This window comes from Conger conger, chromosome 3, assembly GCF_963514075.1.
Source record: "Conger conger chromosome 3, fConCon1.1, whole genome shotgun sequence".
In the NCBI taxonomy this organism is placed as follows: domain Eukaryota; kingdom Metazoa; phylum Chordata; class Actinopteri; order Anguilliformes; family Congridae; genus Conger; species Conger conger.
In genome coordinates this window covers 17,842,210-17,863,862 of record NC_083762.1, presented here as the reverse complement: position 1 = coordinate 17,863,862, position 21,653 = coordinate 17,842,210, and the positions used below count along the sequence as shown (strand labels likewise).

The window sequence follows — 21,653 nt, the reverse complement described above, 5'->3', positions numbered from 1 at the left end:
AAGAGAGAAATGAGTCCGGATAAAAATGTCAAAATATTAAACGCCATCTGAAATCACAGACCGTGACAGAGACGGTTACGTGAAAAGCCTATTCATTTTTCCCATCGAGGAATTGTGCTTGGATCCAGAAATCCATATATGGGCAACGGTTTTGCTCTGGGTTACGTCAGACTTCCAAGGCCTATGCCTGCCTGGTAAAGCAATGCCAGTCAAAGGAAATAACAACCTTTTGCAGAAGATTCGAGAGAAAACCGACTGTGCTACATGTTCAGAGGTAAACTACAGTAACAGAGAGACATGAGGTATGTGTGTGATCTCTGGATAGCGTAAAATGCAGAGGAGTGTGTGAAACAGGTAATGTGATAATACAGGGTACATGTGTATTGTACAACAGGCGGATTTTGAGACCTGGGTTAGTGTGTGGGTGGATGGATTGTGTCAGTAGACAGTGTGAGCCTGTGGTGTTTATAGTGTGGCATATAACAGCTCTTACACTCGTATTAGTGGTGTTTTGAAAGCTTAAAGTAGAGCAGGCAGAAATTTCACCTTTAAACTTATAATTTCTCTCCAACTGTTCTCACTTATTTGGCCTGATTATCAAGAATGCCAATGAGCAGCGTAATCTGCACCCATTGGTAGATAATTGAGTCTCGTGTTGTAGCCTGCTTTCTCTTCACAGCACGTTAAAGCATTTAACGCTAAGGCAGAGTTTAATTTAGTTAAATCAGTTTAATCACCGCCCAGACAATACGTCCAACACAAAAAATGTAAATTGGTCCGTAATTGCTTATTGCACAAGCTTTGTAGTGTGAAGCATGACGAAGGATAGATAGCAAGCAAGCCCAGATGAGGAAATCCAGCCTTTTCCAAGAGGATTTAAATACTGGAATGCCTGTACACACTAGCCAATTGTATTTTATTTTGTATTTATTTATACTTTATTTTACCAGGAAAGCCCTACTGAGATTGAAATCTCTTTTAGGGGGTACCTGGCAAAATAACTAGTTATGAAGACAAACTTAACTAGCAAAAGACAAAGATAACTACCAGAATGACTCTAATGTTCAGGGATTAAACAGTTGTGTAAACAGGAAAACTAAGAGCAGGGATTAAAGCAGGAGCAGACCCCAATAACACAGAACTGACAGTAGCGTCATTGAGATACTGTGGTTGCGGTCACAGAAGAATCAGTCTATCCACATAGTTCAATGACCACGGGATCTGTGCTGCACAGTTCAACAACGTAAAGAAAAAAAATGTTACCGAGAATTTTTAGTGATTAAATAGTAAAAAGGAACGAGCTGCTGGTCGGTACTGATTATTATCTTTCTATTTATTTATTTTTTTTGTATGCTTTTTTTCCAAAGAAAAACAGGCTGAGAGAAACCGTCTCCTCTACTTCAAGCTTGAAAGCTGTAATTTGTGGGCTTTTTTTGCTTTGTTTTTTTAAATTAGTGGTCCAGAATAAACCATGTATGTCTTGCAGTAGGTAGTGTCTGAGTGGGCTTTTACAGGAGAATGGAGTGTATAGCCCAGGCATTAGGTAGTGTGAGAGATTTGTTTCAGGGGGAACCCATGTGTAGGCCTTGCTGTGGTTAGTCTGAGATCAATGTTTTTTACAGGAGTGTGTAGCTGCTGTAGGAGGTAGTGTGGGAGATAACTTTTACAGCAGAACTGAGTGTATAGGTGCTGTAGGAGGTAGTGTGGGAGATTTTGTTACAGTGTTACTGAGTGTATAGGTGCTGTAGGAGGTAGTGTGGGAGATTATGTTACAGTGTAACTGAGTGTATAGGTGCTATAGGAGGTAGTGTGGGAGATTATGTTAGAGTGTAACTGAGTGTATAGGTGCTGTAGGAGGTAGTGTGGGAGATTATGTTACAGTGTAACTGAGTGTATAGGTGCTATAGGAGGTAGTGTGGGAGATTATGTTAGAGTGTAACTGAGTGTATAGGTGCTGTAGGAGGTAGTGTGGGAGATTATGTTACAGTGTAACTGAGTGTATAGGTGCTGTAGGAGGTAGTGTGGGAGATCATGTTACAGTGTAACTGAGTGTATAGGTGCTGTAGGAGGTAGTGTGGGAGATTATGTTACAGTGTTACTGAGTGTATAGGTGCTGTAGGAGGTAGTGTGGGAGATTATGTTACAGTGTAACTGAGTGTATAGGTGCTGTAGTAGGACAGCGTACAGTATATTTTCCAGAGATCTGGGGCGGATGAAGATAGCGATGGGGTGGAGCTGGGCGGCCTGCAGTCTCCGCACGGCGTTGGCTGACACGTCCAGGATGCAGTGTTTCCCCTGCTGCTCACACAGAGAGAGAGAGAGAAAGGGGAAGACGGGGGTTTCAGTGAATCGATGAAAATAGCTTTTACCATGTAAGAGGCCCATCCACATCAAGAACGATAACTATAACGATAGCTATAAATGTATCATTTTAATAATCGCCTTAACTCAAGTGGATACCACAACTATAACGACAACGACAGTGACAAACAATATCATTGGGATGACTTTCAGAGACAATTCCAGCGAATTTACAGGGCGTTGCATGCAAAATGGCAGATGACATAGCCGAGAGACTATTTACATAACGTTATCACTCAGCAGTGTGGATGCTCACATGGATATGGTTGTAGTTATCCTTCATAGTTATAGCTCTTGGTGTGGATGGGCCTTTACCCAGTGCCCCCAGCTCCCCCCCCCTCCACCCGGCTCCTCTCTCGGGTACCTGCTCTGCCACCTCCCCCCCCTCCCCCCGGCTCCTCTCTCGGGTACCTGCTCTGCCACCTCCCCCCCCTGTCCCTGGCTCCTCTCTCGGGTACCTGCTCTGCCACCTCCCCCCCCTCCCCCCGGCTCCTCTCTCGGGTACCTGCTCTGCCACCTCCCCCCCCTCCCCCCGGCTCCTCTCTTGGGTACCTGCTCTGCCACCTCCCGGACGCTCTGGACGCTGGTGCCGTACAGGTGGCTGTTGTACTGCCCAGCCTCGATGAAGCGGTGGCTCTGGATGTCCTTCTCCATCTGCTCCCGCGACGACACAAAGTGGTAGTCCCGCCCGTCCACCTCATACTCCCGCTTGGGCCGTGTGGTGTCTGTGCGGGAGAGTGGGGGAGTCGTTTAACCAGGGGGAGGAAAAGTACCAGTGTGAGCGTGTGTGTGTGTGTGTGTGAGCGCGTGTGTGGGGGAGTCGTTTAACCAGGGGAGAAAAAGTACCAGTGTGAGTGCGTGCACGTGCGCGTGTGTGTGTGTGGGGGAGTCGTTTAACCAGGGGAGAAAAAGTACCAGTGTGAGCGTGTGCACGTGCGCGTGTGTGGGTGTGGGGGAGTCGTTTAACCAGGGGAGACAAAGTACCAGTGTGAGCGTGTGCACGTGCGCGTGTGTGGGGGAGTCGTTTAACCAGGGGAGACAAAGTACCAGTGTGAGCGTGTGCACGTGCACGTGTGTGTGTGTGGGGGAGTCGTTTAATCAGGGGAGAAAAAGTACCAGTGTGAGCGTGTGTGTGTGCGCGTGCGTGTGTGTGTGGGGGAGTCGTTTAACCAGGGGAGGAAAAGTACCGGTGTGAGCGCGTGCATGTGCGCGCGCCCGTGTGTGTGTTGGGGAGTCGTTTAATCAGGGGAGGAAAAGTACCAGTGTGAGCGCGTGCACGTTCGCGCGCGTGTGTGGGTGTGGGGGAGTCGTTTAACCAGGGGAGAAAAAGTACCAGTGTGAGCGTGTGTGTGTCTGTGTGTGTGTGGGGGGGGGGGGGGGTCGTTAATCAGCGGAGTAAAAGTACATGCACCTACCAGTGTGTGTGTTAATGTGTGTGAGTATGTCTGCGCGTCTGTGTGTGCGGGTGCGAGTATGTGTGTGTGTGTGTGTGTGTGTGTGTGAACGTTTGTTTTTTGTATAAACATCAGTCCATGAATGTCAGTGAGGTTCCCTTGACAGGAACAGCAGCACACAGGAAATTAATGATGCAATGAGGAGCAGACATGAGCCTTCATTTAAAGGGCAAATGGACAGGCTCCTGATTGGGCAGTCCACAGCCACAACGTCACCACACCTTTAACTCACTGCAGAGGGAGCAGCTCTTTTGTGTTTTGCAATGTTTGCAGAGTCAAACATGTATTTCTGAGCCACACCAGCCATACTTACAGTACATCCACAAAATCAAAATAGGAGGGGGTTTGTATCCGTGTGTGTGTGTGCGTGTGTGTGTATCTGTAAATGTACTCATTGGTTCATGAGCGACAGACTCACGGGGAACGCAGGACCCAAACTTGTCGGGGAATTCAGACAGCAGGTCGTCGTTCACGCGGTCCTTCGTCGGGCCGAGGATGATGATGGGTCTCGCGTAATGCACTGGGGGGAGAGGAGGAGAGAGTGAGAGAGAATGATGAATAAGATGGGAAGGAATGAAAGAGGAGTTAGAGAAATAGATAGAGAGCAGATACGGGAAGGGAGAGAAATTAGAGGAAGAAAAGGCTAAGTATAATTTTATGTTTATGTGCGTTTTTTTCAAGTACTAATGTAACAGGATAGAATCAAATTGTTCCCAGAGCCCAGGGGTGCTTCAGCTAATGTAGGAAATGATAGACAGGTGCCAGAAAAGATCTACTTTAGCAAGTCACGAACTGCATAGAGATTCAATGACACCGTGACAACAAAACAGCACTGAATTCGCTTCATGCTGAGTTTTTCCAACCCACGTGTCGGAATCCACACATACTGCATGTGCATTAGAGCAACATTTTGATTTCTCATGTAAACCTCCCACATTATGTCAAGACGGCAATACATCCAACATGATTTTAAAAGATTAAAATGACGAAATTATGAAAATGATTACATTTCATTCTTTAATAATTAAAACAAGTCTCACCTTCCACTTGTGTGACCATCTCATAGCTCTGTATGAAATCATCTCTCCCTGGAACAACAAAAACAACTGAATCAATAGTGTGCACAGAAAACATAAAAATGCCAGAGATCAGTTTAACATTAAAAGCACTTCCATATTATCTCTCAATATGAGTCAAACCTACACATCAAACAGTTGTATTCACATGGTTGCGGTTTTTGAAATGTTATCACCCACAGGGTTAGGGAACTGACACAGCAGCGTGTATCTACCTACCTCATTTGACTTGTTCATGACACCATGCCATATTGACAATGTAACACTTCATTTCAAAATGTGTTCAAAATAGTTTATGCTTCTGCTCACCCATGAGTCACCATTGATTTTTACCTTGGGTGCCACCAAAGTAACAACAGTAAATACAAAGAGGTCAAAACAACATTAAAGCTCATTTACTGTTGGGACACCATAATGGAACCCATTCGGCACTTAGAAAAGCACCACAAAACATTCAAATGAACATCTCTTAATGTCTCCTATATGGAAAAGTGCAAACTGGGATAAGCTCCGTGAACATGACAGATCAATTATAACTACGCTTCTGCTTTCTCTGCTGTCCGACTTTGCCTGAAATTCAGCCGAAATCCACGCCTATCTGCAGTCCCTGTAGTTAATTGCATGATAAGGTAATTGGGTGTGATAAAGCCACAATCAATTCAACGAATAGAACTGAATCATAATGAGTTTGGGATAATCGGACACACAAATTAACTGAATTCATTACTCCAGGCAATTTAAATAGGGTAGCAGCAACCCTGCTTTCCAATATTTGTAGAACACAACAATACTGGTTATTCTGCCACTCTGTGTTTCATACCAGAGAATCTGGTATGGAAAAAAACGGATTCATTCAATCAATATCATTAAGTTTAATGTCCAAATATAATCCAATTATTTGTAACAATCATGTTGAACATGAACATATTATTTTCTAATTATCTTGAAAATATGCACCATTAGTTACACTCAGTTTGAAATTGGGGTAATTTATTAATTAATAAACTCATTAAGGTGATTCAGGAAACCTGAAATACGGGGGTTTTAAAGATTTTACGCCAGGTTGATGCGCAGATAGAATCGGTATCTCGCTGCTGGAGGCTTGAATAACAAGCTCAAATATTCAGGCAGTAGACACATGACCATGATTATAACACCATAGAAGTCATGGCATTAATATGTATAACATGCAGGAAAAGACTACTTCATCAGTCACAATTCAAGGCTGCTGACGTGCGAAGCCAATTTATATGTATAAACAAACAGGCATTAGCATTGCAAACTAGCTGCAGCCGTATTGGTTAATTTCTCCCACGTTGACGTCATTGGCTTTCATCAGGTTAGGCCTGTGGCTTCATTATGGTGATTTATTACGAACTCTAATTTTGACAATCTATTATTGTCAAACACTAAACCCCAGATGTGCGTAATTCATATAATGCTGAATTAACAGACTACAGTCTACAGAGTACATTGCAGTAACAGTTGAGTGAGGCTGATTTCCTGTATGCCAGCTCTTTACCTTGCGATCCTATGCTGTCTCGGCTCCGGTCCTGCACAAGAAGAACACAGGCCCGTCAGAAGAGGAAGAAGTAACATTTCCGTCATATACGCAAAGAAAAGAGACTCACACATGCAAACACGAGCCAAGCTATGCTTCATCTCAATTTACACAATGGAAGGTCTAAGATGGAGGGTCTCGATTGATTGTTGACATTGCAAATAGTTAGACATCCAAACATACCCTGTCTTTTGTCTTCATTCGTGACCACTCCTTCCGCTCGACCCTGTAGAGGGAGGAGAGAGATGGAAGGAAACATTACTTTAACATATCACAGAATTGAGACCCACATTCTCATTGTTCAACCTGCTTTTGATGTTAATGACAGCTGTTGCTGCAATGTATGAACCGTTAGTGTTTTTGGCCAGAAAATTCACAATATATTCACAGATTCACAGTAGCACCAACCACTGGGATAGGAAAAATATTTCAGTAAATGTACTGTTCTAGTTAGCTAAATAGTTACTGATTATGTTTGTTCAAGCATGAATTTATTGTTTATTAGCTAGCCTGCCAAGCTAGATAGCTAGTGCTACCTTTGCTCGTGGAAGAATATATGCCACATTTAAAAGATTTCACACCTTCATTTAGTAGAAATCATTATACATAATTTGCTAATCCATTTCACGAGAAACAATAAGGCACACAAGACTGTGTTTTGGAGTTTATGATAAAAACTGTAATATCCAGAACCAAAAAACCAGCTACCACATTAATAATTGGAACGTTCCTTACTGCCTAATATAAAGTTGCACATTCCCTACTGCCTTATATTAGTACACTGTATTTCAGATGACAGCCCCAGGTCTATTTTTATATGACGTTAATGGTAATGCACAGAGAGACAGACAGGGAGGTAGAGCAGGCACAGAGAGACAGGGAGGTAGAGCAGGCACAGAAAGACAGGGAGGTAGAGCAGGCACACAGAGAGACAGACAGGGAGGTAGATCAGGCACACAGGGACAGACAGGGAGGTAGAGCAGGCACACACAGGGACAGACAGGGAGGTAGAGCAGGCACAGGGCACAGAGAGACAGACAGGGAGGTAGAGAAGGCACACAGGGACAGACAGGGAGGTAGAGCAGGCACACAGAGGGACAGACAGGCAGGTAGAGCAGGCACACAGGGACAGACAGGGAGGTAGAGCAGGCACACAGAGAGACAGACAGGGAGGTAGAGCAGGCACACAGAGAGACAGACAGGGAGGTAGAGCAGGCACAGGGCACAGAGAGACAGACAGGGAGGTAGAGCAGGCACACACAGGGACAGACAGGGAGGTAGAGCAGGCACACACAGGGACAGACGAGCGGCTGACCTCCTCTTGCTGGGAATGAATCCGACCTCGTCACACTCCCCCTGGGCACTGACCCGTCGGGCCTGCCACCACTCCTCATCCGCACAGTCCAGGACGTGCAGAACCTCCCCAAAGCGGAAGCCCACGGCCTGGCTCAGGAAGCCACAGTCTGCCGTCTTATCATAGTCAAACAGGGACCTGAGGGAGAGGGAGGAAAGGACAAAAAGAGAGAGAGAGAGAGAGAGAGAGAGAGAATTTCATGGCAGTATACAAACTGAATTTTAGAAAGAGAAACTCATGCAAAAGTTAGGTGAAGTTACTTTCAGTGATTTAATATTGCATGTAGTGTGTCGCAATGACACAATGTATAGCTATGCAGTCAGTGAATCTTAGGTATGAAGTAATGTAGTACTGTGTATTTGTCTATTGTGTTGTGTAGGGTTTGGAGACAGTTGGTTTTAGTGGCCTGAATGTGCAGTGACCAGCTGGGATTCTAAGATGGTTTAAGCTGTGACCAGCTAAAAATTGCGAAAACACAGCATAAAGCAGCTTGACCAGTTTAGGCTGGTTTAAGATTTAATGTTCAGCAGGATATGCAGGGCAGTTAAGGATAGGCCGTAATAAGCCTTTGGCTTCAGCCTATTCCTTTCTAGGTCACTGATGGACTGGTGTAAACATGTATGATGATGTTTTTGTCTGTCGTACATTCACGCAATTTGTTAAGTTTGTTCCTTATAAAGTGTGACTGAAATGAACTATACATTTATAAACTATTCATTCATTAATTCATTAATTCATTCGTTCATTCGTTATGTACCTGATGTAGAAGCTCCTTTTGGGGTTGCTCCTCAGTGATGTGGTCCCAGAGCCCATGCTGCTATTCATGAGCTGCTCCCGTAGATCATGGATCTTCGCCTCAAAACGGCTGTACTCTGAACATACACAATACACACCGTCATTATGTGTTCTTAAACAAATAAAAAACTTTTCTTTGCTATTATCTGAACTGTGTGTATTGTATTGGTGCATTGGGTTGTTTAGTATTTTATTTTGTGAATATTATCTGTTCTGTGTGTTCTGCTTGTTTTTATTGTGGTGTAATGGGTTGTTTTGTATTTATTGTGTGTATATTATCTGTACTGTATTATTTTATTGTGTATATATTATCTGTACTGTGTATTTAGCTTGTTTGTACTGTGGTGTATTGGATTGTTTTGTATTTGTATTTTACAGTGTGTATATTATCTGTACTGTTTTGTATTTTATTGTGTGAATATTATCTGTACTATTTAGTATTTTATTGTGTGTATATTATCTGTACTGTTTAGTATTTTACTGTGTGAATATTATCTGTACCGTTTTGTATTTTATTGTGTGTATATTATCTGTATTGTGTGTTCAGCTTGTCTGTATTGTGGTGTACTTGGTTGTTTTGTACTTTACTGGCTGTATATTATCTGTGTGTTAAGACCGTCTGCTGCGCTGCATTGGGACTGACCCTCAGGCCTGTACTGGGCGATGATGGTGACAGTTTGTCCGGCGTTCTTCAGTGCTGCTGCAGCCTGCTCATGGGTGGCATGCCTGAGGTCCACCCCATTAACCTGCAGAGACAGACAGAGAGGGTCAGCACACAGTCACAATGCACAGAGACAGACAGACAGAGAGGGTCAGCATACAGTCGCAATGCACAGAGACAGACAGAGAGGGTCAGCGTACAGTCACAATGCACAGAGATAGACAGAGAGGGTCAGCGTACAGTCACAATGCACAGAGATAGACAGAGAGGGTCAGCATACAGTCGCAATGCACAGAGACAGACAGAGAGGGTCAGCGTACAGTCACAATGCACAGAGACAGACAGAGAGGGTCAGCGTACAGTCACAATGCACAGAGACAGACAGACAGAGAGGGTCAGCATACAGTCGCAATGCACAGAGACAGACAGAGAGGGTCAGCGTACAGTCACAATGCACAGAGATAGACAGAGAGGGTCAGCGTACAGTCACAATGCACAGAGATAGACAGAGAGGGTCAGCGTACAGTCACAATGCACAGAGACAGACACTGAATGATGAATAATAGTGATCTAGTTTACGAAAAAAAGGACATAATCGACTAATTTGTAACGCTTGAGTAGAGCTACAAAGCCTACCCAGCCATACATTAAAGTTACACTAGAGCAGACAAATACTCATGAAAGGCATCAGGTTGTACGTACACAAGAAGAAAAAGTATAACAATAGCATTGCGGATAGTATGACAATCGTAGAAAAATATCTTTTGTCATAAAGCCTTTTGTCTATTTTCGCCCATTGTGTGATCTCCATATCCCACACAGTGATGTGATACAACCTCTGGCATAAGCTTTTGTGTTTATCTTTGCTGTCTGCGAGTGTCTCTGCTTTCCTTCCGGCTCATCGTCAGTTTGGACGTTTCCAACTCTGGTTACTCGGTTTGAAATAGCCGCTATTTTTCAATCACTGGTGGAGACTAGCTCTTCGAATTTTCTCATTGTTTGTGGAATGGGATTACTTGACTTTGTGTGTTTGACCTTATTTTGTTTGCCTTTCGATTGTAATCTAGCCCTCTCTGGTTTGTTTGCTGATTGGATCTCATACATGGCCACTGACTTGTTCTTGTCGACTCCGATTCTCGCCATAGCCTGACTAGTCTGTGTTCCTAGTGAATTTTGTGGGTTTGACTCAGATTCGTTCACTTCAACTGCGACTCTCATTCTTCCCCTCTGCTCACCGGTGACTCAGGTTAGTTCGAGTGTTCCCTGATGGATTACAATCATTCCATTCAGACACCATTTTGTTATTTTGCTTTGTTATTTTTATTTTATCACTTTTGAAGGTGACTGTAGGTGGAAATTTAAACGTCCGTTGGGGGTACACTATTCAGACTCTTGCACAGCCTGCAGATTAAATGTTCCCAAGCTCAAAGTTTAAAACCACCCCTTACCCAGTAAACCTTTTAAGACTAGCCCAGTTAGTTTTTGATGGGCAGATAGGGACCAGAATTACTCGTAAAATATATTACATTTATTTTACATTGTAGAGACACATAAAAACACAACTGACAATAAACGGATGCAATAAGAGCAAACACAAAATCTGTGTAAGTAATCTTGAATATGGCCTGAAATATATATCTATACAAAATCTTTTACAGCGGAATTTCACCAAACAATAACCACCATGAGACCAGCACTATTCCAATGAGTCATATCCTACAAAGACATTTGAGTGCAGCACAGTATCTCCTCACAGTCAGTGACAGAGACAGAAATCTGATACAGGGCTGACCCCAGCACGGATGCACCAGGCATAATGGAGTCATTACAGGTCAACACAGGTGAACCTCGAACCCAAAGGAAAATAGATCACTGTGAGACAAGAAATATACTTCATCCTCCTGCACTGCAGTGCATTCACAGAAGTTCTGCCAACTTTCTGTAAAAAAAAGCATATCATGGCCAAATACTGTGACATTTACAGGGAGGGGGAAAAAGTACAGATTACGTTCCAGGAGGGACATTTGGTGCCGCTGGCTGCAGTATAACCGGCCTTACGCCACCGAAGAGATCACAGTAACACTGAGCAATGGCCTGAACCGAGGGAAGGCTGGCCAGGAGAAGCACTTCAAATGATTAGGAGGCTTTAAAAGGCATCTGAGGGTGTTCTATGAGACGATGAACCCCAGGGAAGCGCTTGGTTGGATGCGCTTGGTTGGACGCACTGACCAGCCATTTATCAGTCAGCATTATAAAGGCCACTGACCCAATGTGTGCTTGGCACAGAATGTTGAACTAAAAAGTGTCCACATTATTTCAAGCTCCAAAAAACTATTATGAGAATTGGACATCATAAGACAGATAGGGACGGGTCATTTTCAGAGAACGGAGTAAAGCTTGCTGCCCTTAAGGTAATGTGTAAAAATGACAGCATTAGGGCACTGTGTGGTAATTATTAGCTTTTATATAACTGATATCATTTGGGTCACTTCTATAATTATCACTGTTGCAGTAGCCACCGCTCCATTAAGTTAAGTGAATGAACAATAATGGGTTGACCTTTGTTATCGAATGACTTCACCGTTGACCGTTTTTAGCCGCGTTTTCATTTCCAATAAGGAGCATTGTAGCTGAATCCCAGGGAGAGGAAATATAAAGAGGGTGTCGGAGAAAGTGAGAGATGGGGGAGGGGGGTCAACGTTAAATTAAAGGGTCGCAGAGTCAATAGGGGCATCAGCTCCCGCAGTCTAAATTACATTCACTGCAACACCTCTGTTATTAATTTACGGTGCCGTGCCATTGGTGGACGTCATGTTGTGATTATTAATGTAGCAATATAGACATGTCTCTCGCCATGGTCACCATTACTCATGAAAAAGCCACTTCCGTGGACCGTGCGGTCATAAAGCTGGGAAATACAGTGGTTGGCATGACCTTGGTTTAATTGGGACCGTAAATCAGCCGTACCAATTACGAAGCGACCCCGCAGCTGGGACGGAGCCTTTCTTTAACGACTTTAACGGCGAGCTTCGCGGCGGAGATTGATGGGGTGGCAGGAGGACAGGATGAAGGAGAGGGGGGAGATGCGGTAATGGAGACTGGAGGGAATGATGGAGCGTTTGGAGATAAAGCAGCAGTGTACAGAAGTCCTACACAGGGACACTTTTTGTGCCAGTGAGGGGTTGGCTCAAATGCTACTGAGAGTGGGTTAAAAGGGAGAAGTTTGTGAGAAATTTCCAGTTTCAAACAGTGAGGAGAGAGGGACAGAAGACAGAAACTTTGATTAAAAATGTAACTATTGAAAATTAAATAAGTCGACTCATCATACTAGAATAAAAAAATAAAATAAAAAATCAATAGGCACAGTATCAAGCCAAAAACAACATTAAAAAAAATACATAAAACCTCATCACAAAATAGCAAGACCAACACCCACCAACTCCCCTCACCCCACCCTGATCATATGATCTCACAACCCCCCTCATCAGCTACACAAACTGCACCCCCAATACACCAAGTTCTCTCGAGCACGTCAATATTATTATTCAGTTTGTACTTTGTAGTATGTACTATACGTGAACCTCACTGAGACAACCGCCTACAGTATGCTGAACCTGTTTATGAGTCAAACTGTGAGAGGGGAAACAGTGAGGTGGAGGGAGAGAGGGAGAGCGAGAGAGAGAGTGAGAGAGGGAGAGAGGGGGGTTGCATGAGGTTTCAGACTCATTATGCAATGGGGGGGCGAATATGATGGATGTCTGCAGACAGACAGACAGACAGACAGTCAGTCAGACCTGCTTCAGCTTTCCAACAGCTGGGTCTGAGAAGGAAGAAAGGCCCAGAGGCTCATGGGAAATGAGATGTTCTCATATTCTCACATATGAATAGATTCTTTTGTTTGAAAGATTCAAACATTTTCACTAAGTCAACTCAACTGCTCCATGTCAGTTGTTCCTCTTTAAAGAATCATCATATGTCCTGAAAATATCAATCACATTTCACCCCCATTGTGATTTATATTTACAACATGCTTGCAGATTCAGTCTTAAAGCTCATGTGGAAAAATAGCCTAGAATTCCCTTTTTTGCTTTCAAGCTTTTCCCCAAAGGATGACCAGTGTCGCTGCTAAACTAATATTCAGCCGGTCCACGTTGCCACAGATCCCATAAGTCAGTGACAGTCAAATCTGGCCCTCAAATCCTTACCTGCCCCGGGTTTTCTTTCCTCTAAAGTAAATAACTGAACAATTAGCACTATACTGATTGGCCAAACTGGCTTCACACCTGACTCCCAGGTAAAGAGAGGGTACAAAACCAGCAGTTCTTGGACCTTGGGGACTGTGATTTGAGGAACAGGGCCAAACAGTAAGTGAAGCATTCCCAAACGAAGAGCAAGGGATTCTGGGAGGGACAATATGGTATAACATTTGCATTTGCACAGATTCAGGCACTGAACAGGAAATAAAGCAGAGCTGGTGCAAAACGGTTCACTGTGAATGATAACACACCTCACACTGCTGTTAATGTTAATTTGCCACACTTATCACTCGTATTCTGTGTAACTGTTGAGCTTGAGAGCTGTTGCATAGTCAGAGAGGCGTCTGGCAGAAGGGAAAAGAATGGCGGAGAGCTGGACCACAGAACAGGGGAGAGGAAACTGGCAGGGGTCGGGGGGGGGTCGGGGCAGAGACTCACGCTCAGTATCTGGTCTCCTTTGCGCAGTTCCCCGCTCAGGTCGGCTGGCCCGCCCGCCAGGATGAAGGAGATGAAGATGCCCTCGCCGTCCTCTCCCCCCACGATGTTGAAACCCAGCCCCGTGGAGCCCCTGTGGATCAGAACCCTCCTGGGCTCCCTAACGGAGGAGAGAGAAGGAGAGAGCAAGAGAGGCAGACCTTTGATACTCCTTTATTTAACTCAGAGCATCAACAGAGCATCAACAGGTCTACAGATGAGCAACACCTCATATTCACAGAACCATTTTTTCTTCTTCTTTTTTTTGATACAAAAACAAAGAATGGTGGTTTGTATGGTGCCCTCCATGCCGGTTTCTCCCCACCCTTCAACCCCAAATGAGCCCTCCCTGGGGTAACTGTAAGAGATGTCAGCTTTTCTCATGTATTGCTTTAACTACAATGCACTACTACAAGGTGGGAGGGAGAAAGAGAGAGAGAGAGAGAGAGAGGGGGGGGGGCACAGGAAGGAGGGAGGGAGCAAATTATAAATAAGTATGAAATGAGGGTGGGAATGGAGGAAGAATGATAAATGATTGGCTTTTATATAGCGCCTTTATCCAAAGAGCTCTACAAGTGATGCTTCTCATTCACCCATTCATACGCACACTCACACACCAACGGCGATTGGCTGCCATGCAAGGCACCAACCAGCTTGTCAGGAGCATTTAGGGGTTAGGTGTCTTGCTCAGGGACACTTCGACACACCCAGGGTGGGATCAAACTGGCAACCCTCTGACTGCTCTTACCTCCTGAGCCAATGTTGTCCCAGACAATGGAGTGAAAAAGAAAAGAACATCCAGTGAGAAAAGAGATACAATGAAAAGAGGGTGGAGGGGGAGGGAGGGAGAGATGGGGAATAGAAAGTGTAGCAGTGTGGCCAGGTGAGGAGCCAGGATAGAAGGAGCAGAGCTTTAGAAAAGTCTCCATTACAACACTATCGATGTAAATCAGAGTATATCAGAGTAAATCAGCGTAAATCAGGCAGGACCTACCTGGGTATGTCATCATCACCCATCAGGCCCTTGGGGATGGGCGAGTACCTGCGTGGGGAGGTGGGAGTGAGGGCTTGTGGGTAATCCGAGGCCAGGTAGTTGGGATGGCCCATCTCATTGTCCATGTGTGGAGAGTACGCTGTGAAGTGAAAGAGGGCTTTTTCTGACTCAGTGAACAATCAGGAAATCATTTTCCTGCTATTACCAAATGAGGAACACTCCAATTCACCGCATGTAAAATTCATTCAGTTGTGATTTTACATGCAGGTCAAACCAAATCAGTAAAATACCCTATGGACTTACTACAGAAAACACAAACTAACGACATATTATATGTATTTTCGCCTTTCTTTTCTGTTACTCTGTAAAGCGTCTATGTGACAATGTTCTGTAATAAGTGCTTTACAAGTAATAACTGAAATAACTGAATATCAAAAAAAACAAAATTCTTGAGTTATATACATATATAAACAACATACATCACAAAAAATACAAAGCTACTTATACCACACACACACACACACACGCACACACGCACACACGCACACACGCACACACACAGGGCAGGTGGGACTCACAGCTGGTGAGGTCAGGGGGGTTGTAGCTGTCAGTGGGGTACAGGGAGGTGGGCTTGGCCACTCTCAGGTACACCACCTCCGCTGTGTTCTTCAGCGCCCCCACTGCGTCCTCATGCATCACGTCCTCCAGGGAGACTGTGTTCACCTGGGAGCAGGGGCAGGGAGTACAGGGCTTAAACTGTGTTCCCCTGGGAGCAGGGGGAGGACAGGGCTTAAACTGTGTTCACCTGGGAGCAGGGGCAGGGAGTACAGGGCTTAAACTGTGTTCACCTGGGAGCAGGGGGAGGGAGTACAGGGCTTAAACTGTGTTCACCTGGGAGCAGGGGGAGGGAGTACAGGGCTTAAACTGTGTTCACCTGGGAGCAGGGGCAGGGAGTACAGAGCTTAAACTGTGTTCACCTGGGAGCAGGGGGAGGACAGGGCTTAAACTGTGTTCACCTGGGAGCAGGGGGAGGACAGGGCTTAAACTGTGTTCACCTGGGAGCAGGGGGAGGGAGTACAGAGCTTAAACTGTGTTCACCTGGGAGCAGGGGGAGGACAGGGCTTAAACTGTGTTCACCTGGGAGCAGGGGGAGGACAGGGCTTAAACTGTGTTCACCTGGGAGCAGGGGGAGGACAGGGCTTAAACTGTGTTCAACTGGGAGCAGGGGGAGGACAGGGCTTAAACTGTGTTCACCTGGGAGCAGGGGCAGGGAGTACAGGGCTTAAACTGTGTTGACCTGGGAGCAGGGGAGGACAGGGCTTAAACCGCGTTCACCTGGGAGCAGGGGGAGGGAGGACAGGGCTTAAACTGTGTTCACCTGGGAGCAGGGGGAGGGAGTTCAGAGCTTAAACTGTGTTCACCTGGGAGCAGGGGGAGTACAGGGCTTAAACTGTGTTCACCTGGGAGCAGGGGGAGGACAGGGCTTAAACTGTGTCCACCTGGGAGCAGGGGGAGGACAGGGCTTAAACTGTGTTCACCTGGGAGCAGGGGCAGGGAGTACAGGGCTTAAACTGTGTTCACCTGGGAGCAGGGGGAGTACAGGGCTTAAACTGTGTTCACCTGGGAGCAGGGGGAGGACAGGGCTTAAACTGTGTTCACCTGGGAGCAGGGGGAGAACAGGGCTTAAACTGTGTTCACCTGGGAGCAGGGGCAGGGAGTACAGGGCTTAAACTGTGTTCACCTGGGAGCAGGGGGAGGACAGGGCTTAAACTGTGTTCACCTGGGAGCAGGGGGAGGACAGGGCTTAAACTGTGTTCACCTGGGAGCAGGGGGAGAACAGGGCTTAAACTGTGTTCACCTGGGAGCAGGGGCAGGGAGTACAGGGCTTAAACTGTGTTCACCTGGGAGCAGGGGGAGGACAGGGCTTAAACTGTGTTCACCTGGGAGCAGGGGCAGGGAGTACAGAGCTTAAACTGTGTTCACCTGGGAGCAGGGGGAGGGAGTACAGAGCTTAAACTGTGTTCACCTGGGAGCAGGGGGAGGGAGTACAGGGCTTAAACTGTGTTCACCTGGGAGCAGGGGGAGGACAGGGCGTAAACTGTGTTCACCTGGGAGCAGGGGCAGGACAGGGCTTAAACTGTGTTCACCTGGGAGCAGGGGGAGGACAGAGCTTAAACTGTGTTCACCTGGGAGCAGGGGGAGGACAGGGCTTAAACTGTGTTTACCTGGGAGCAGGGGGAGGACAGGGCTTAAACTGTGTTCACCTGGGAGCAGGGGCAGGGAGTACAGGGCTTAAACTGTGTTGACCTGGGAGCAGGGGAGGACAGGGCTTAAACCGCGTTCACCTGGGAGCAGGGGGAGGGAGGACAGGGCTTAAACTGTGTTCACCTGGGAGCAGGGGGAGGGAGTACAGAGCTTAAACTGTGTTCACCTGGGAGCAGGGGGAGTACAGGGCTTAAACTGTGTTCACCTGGGAGCAGGGGGAGGACAGGGCTTAAACTGTGTCCACCTGGGAGCAGGGGGAGGACAGGGCTTAAACTGTGTTCACCTGGGAGCAGGGGCAGGGAGTACAGGGCTTAAACTGTGTTCACCTGGGAGCAGGGGGAGTACAGGGCTTAAACTGTGTTCACCTGGGAGCAGGGGGAGGACAGGGCTTAAACTGTGTTCACCTGGGAGCAGGGGGAGGACAGGGCTTAAACTGTGTTCACCTGGGAGCAGGGGGAGGACAGGGCTTAAACTGTGTTCACCTGGGAGCAGGGGCAGGGAGTACAGGGCTTAAACTGTGTTGACCTGGGAGCAGGGGAGGACAGGGCTTAAACCGCGTTCACCTGGGAGCAGGGGGAGGGAGGACAGGGCTTAAACTGTGTTCACCTGGGAGCAGGGGGAGGGAGTACAGAGCTTAAACTGTGTTCACCTGGGAGCAGGGGGAGTACAGGGCTTAAACTGTGTTCACCTGGGAGCAGGGGGAGGACAGGGCTTAAACTGTGTCCACCTGGGAGCAGGGGGAGGACAGGGCTTAAACTGTGTTCACCTGGGAGCAGGGGCAGGGAGTACAGGGCTTTAACTGTGTTCACCTGGGAGCAGGGGGAGTACAGGGCTTAAACTGTGTTCACCTGGGAGCAGGGGGAGGACAGGGCTTAAACTGTGTTCACCTGGGAGCAGGGGGAGGACAGGGCTTAAACTGTGTTCACCTGGGAGCAGGGGCAGGGAGTACAGGGCTTAAACTGTGTTCACCTGGGAGCAGGGGGAGGACAGGGCTTAAACTGTGTTCACCTGGGAGCAGGGGCAGGGAGTACAGAGCTTAAACTGTGTTCACCTGGGAGCAGGGGGAGGGAGTACAGAGCTTAAACTGTGTTCACCTGGGAGCAGGGGGAGGGAGTACAGGGCTTAAACTGTGTTCACCTGGGAGCAGGGGGAGGACAGGGCGTAAACTGTGTTCACCTGGGAGCAGGGGCAGGGAGTACAGAGCTTAAACTGTGTTCACCTGGGAGCAGGGGGAGTACAGGGCTTAAACTGTGTTCACCTGGGAGCAGGGGGAGTACAGGGCTTAAACTGTGTTCACCTGGGAGCAGGGGCAGGGAGTACAGAGCTTAAACTGTGTTCACCTGGGAGCAGGGGGAGTACAGGGCTTAAACTGTGTTCACCTGGGAGCAGGGGGAGTACAGGGCTTAAACTGTGTTCACCTGGGAGCAGGGGCAGGGAGTACAGAGCTTAAACTGTGTTCACCTGGGAGCAGGGGGAGTACAGGGCTTAAACTGTGTTCACCTGGGAGCAGGGGTAGGGAGGACAGGGCTTCACCTCATATGGGAGAAAGAGCAAACCTCCTGTTGCTCCAACTTGGAAGTATCTTCCAGTATATAATATATAGAGACAACGACACCAATAGAAGCCAGTGGGGAAAATTCCAGAATACAGGGCAGCAGGTTCATTCACTGCCCATGCTCATTTGTGTGCTTGGTCACATGCCTAGTCACACGCACAACAAGGAAACGCAGAGTAAATTACGTGCCACGGCGGATAAACCGATGATTAATGCTTGGGCAGTCACCAAACGAGGGTGCACTTGACTTTATGTCAGAGAATCTCTAGGGAAATAAAATATCTATATCTTTTCTGTGCGCTTGCAGGGAAGGGAAAATAGAACCTCTGAAAAATAATTATGGGAAAAAAATAATAAAAGTAGCAGATTGAGCAAAATGTAGGTATGACTTCATGTCAATTGCCGAGACTAACAGCTCGAAAGCTGGCCCCTTGGGCAGTGTTCATGAATTGTACGTTTGCTGGCAAAGTCAAGATGGCGGTCGTGCAGGAAATGAATATTACACTGGTTATACAAATAAAATGATATTATGAGTTCATTAACTTGAATGGTCGACAAAGTCTTAGTCATGGAAGCCATTTTTCTTGCTATATTCACAGTCTTTTACTGCCAGAGATATTGGAGCTGTCAGAAAGTTCCCATATTCCCTTCTCAGAATTACAACTTGGTGATTGACTTGAACAGTTTTTCCCAGTCTGAAGGTGGTAACTCCCATATGACGTGAATGCGGCATGGCACTCAACTGAATATAATTCGGTTTGATAGGACACTGTGTCAGTCAGTACCCCTTCACACTGCAATTCACACTCAGTTAGCACATATGAGTTTAGCAGTGGCTCTATTTCTTCTTCTTTTTTAAATCTAATAAGTTCTGACAGTTTATGAGGCGAGTGGAATGAAGCAAGTGAAGCATTGTCAGTGGGAAGCCACTTTCACCAAAAATTATATACGCTTCAATATCAAGGTCCTGCGATAAAAGAATATTTACTGTTGCATACATATCTGGCATATTTTCAGAAATATGACAATGTATTCATATTAAGAGTTGTTTATTGTAAGATGCATATTTATTCATTGATATGACTCAGTTCTGTAACAGGGGTCTTCAAATTCAAAATGAATTGACTTGCTCCTGGCCATTCCTATTATGTACTGCAGAGGGCAGTGTTGCAGCATAAGTGTTCAGGACAGTTTTCACTGTTACTGCTATTCACTACCTCTTATACTTTCGATGGTCTGGTCATTTGCTCTGGATCCATTAAAAGCCTAGCAAAGAAGTACAGGTGTAGCTTCTATTTCTGGGTGTTTTTCAATGTCCTCGGTTGAGAGCATGTGTGTACTAGCTTGTTTTAATGTCTGAGTGAATACACGTGCTATGCATGGGTGTATGCGTGCATGCCCGATTGTGCATGTATACATTTTTCTGTGTGGGTGGGCAGTGTCTCTGTATGCATGTGAACGTATTAAATTGGATCCGTGGATTTCCTACCCAAAGTGAATTAATTAATCCAAGCAGACCTGCTGATTACCAGACCTGAACCAGAACAGATCCGTGGACAATCAGAGCTGGTCCCGTAAGGATTCAGCCTAGACCAACCAAACCCAAGTGGGAGCCAAACATGAGATCACAAATAATTGAATGCATAACATGAGTAGCCTACCTAGCCTACTGGATATCACTTTGGACCAGATTAACATGAAAATAGCTGTTGTTGAACAGGCTACTTTGAAGGAAGGTTGGTGTAGCCACAATAAGATCAGCCCAGTTGTTGGGTCCTTGAGCAAGGCCCTTAACCCCACATTACTTCAGGGGGGATTGGCCTCTGCTTAGTCTAATCAATTTATACGTCCCTATAGATAAAAAGCATCAGCTAAACTGTAATGTAACAAAGGTGTTCAATTCAAAATATCAACTAAAGTTTAAAAATGCTATAAGCTGCTACAATTTCCTCCACCAATTTTTCTTGATCCTTTTCAACAATGACCAGAACACTACACAGAGGGATTACATGCTGGCTTTTCCTCCCTCAAGATCACTCACTTAATTTATGTCTTATGTTGCAGATTTAAGCAACTTAAGCCCCTACTAATAACAGTTACATGAACTGAGGTGTGCGGCTGTTTGCCGAGTTGTGATTAGCTGAGTGAAAACAACAAGCAATATTCTCACTAACAAGCTGCAGCACAGTCGCACTAAAATAAGAAATAAGAATGATATCAACAAATGTGTTTTCTTTTGTGAAATACAGTGAGAAACACCCAGGTCCTCACAAATCCTCTCTGGTATATCAGCTGCACATCCCCAGGACTTGCAGCACATACCCAGGAGATACCCAGGCCAAAATGTTTTTACACACAGCTCCGGTTGGGTCTCCAGTATTCAGGTTTCCCTGTAGAGTGTGCGTGTGTGTGCGAGTGTGTGTGTGTGCATGTGTCTGTGTGTGTGCACGAGTGTGTGTGCGTGTATGTGTGCGAGTGTGTGTGCATGTGTGTGTGTGTGTATGTGCGTGTGCCCATACGTTGACTCACAGCCAGTATTTTGTCTCCAATTTGTAGCCGGCCATCTTTGTGCGCGGCCCCTCCTTCGATGATCTTGGTGACGTAGATGCTGTTGTCTCCAGGTACGTGCTGGTTTCCAACCCCTCCAGCTATACTGAAGCCCAGGCCTGAGAAACAGACAGGGAGAATTCTCAAAGGTCCCCACTAGTATAGTAAAATTTGTCAAGCAAAAACACAGCCTTACACAGACTCTCCCACTCACTCACCTTTGGGCCCCTTGATGAGTTTGATCTCGGTGACTTTCTCCGCCGCTGGTTTTCGGCGCAGGACGTAGAGGCGCACGATGGC

The 21,653-nt window shown here is 46.1% G+C and overlaps 1 protein-coding gene across 3 annotated transcripts in view; it reads right to left on the bottom strand.

Moving 5' to 3' along the window:
- The window catches only part of LOC133123267 (disks large homolog 4-like), a 149,232-nt gene that overhangs the window by 1,702 nt on the left and 125,877 nt on the right, over positions 1 to 21,653 (bottom strand). For all 3 annotated transcript variants that reach the window (XM_061233607.1, XM_061233608.1, XM_061233609.1), the window contains 14 exons: positions 21,572 to 21,653; positions 21,336 to 21,472; positions 15,565 to 15,709; positions 14,987 to 15,125; positions 13,957 to 14,113; positions 9,245 to 9,347; positions 8,564 to 8,678; positions 7,768 to 7,944; positions 6,636 to 6,678; positions 6,414 to 6,444; positions 4,856 to 4,903; positions 4,234 to 4,335; positions 2,914 to 3,086; positions 2,186 to 2,298 (listed from right to left, as the gene is read on the bottom strand). The exon at positions 21,572 to 21,653 is cut by the window's right edge and continues 88 nt beyond it. In XM_061233607.1, the coding sequence (XP_061089591.1) occupies positions 2,186 to 2,298; positions 2,914 to 3,086; positions 4,234 to 4,335; positions 4,856 to 4,903; positions 6,414 to 6,444; positions 6,636 to 6,678; positions 7,768 to 7,944; positions 8,564 to 8,678; positions 9,245 to 9,347; positions 13,957 to 14,113; positions 14,987 to 15,125; positions 15,565 to 15,709; positions 21,336 to 21,472; positions 21,572 to 21,653 (1,565 nt within the window). The remainder of the gene's footprint in view (positions 1 to 2,185; positions 2,299 to 2,913; positions 3,087 to 4,233; positions 4,336 to 4,855; positions 4,904 to 6,413; positions 6,445 to 6,635; positions 6,679 to 7,767; positions 7,945 to 8,563; positions 8,679 to 9,244; positions 9,348 to 13,956; positions 14,114 to 14,986; positions 15,126 to 15,564; positions 15,710 to 21,335; positions 21,473 to 21,571) is intronic.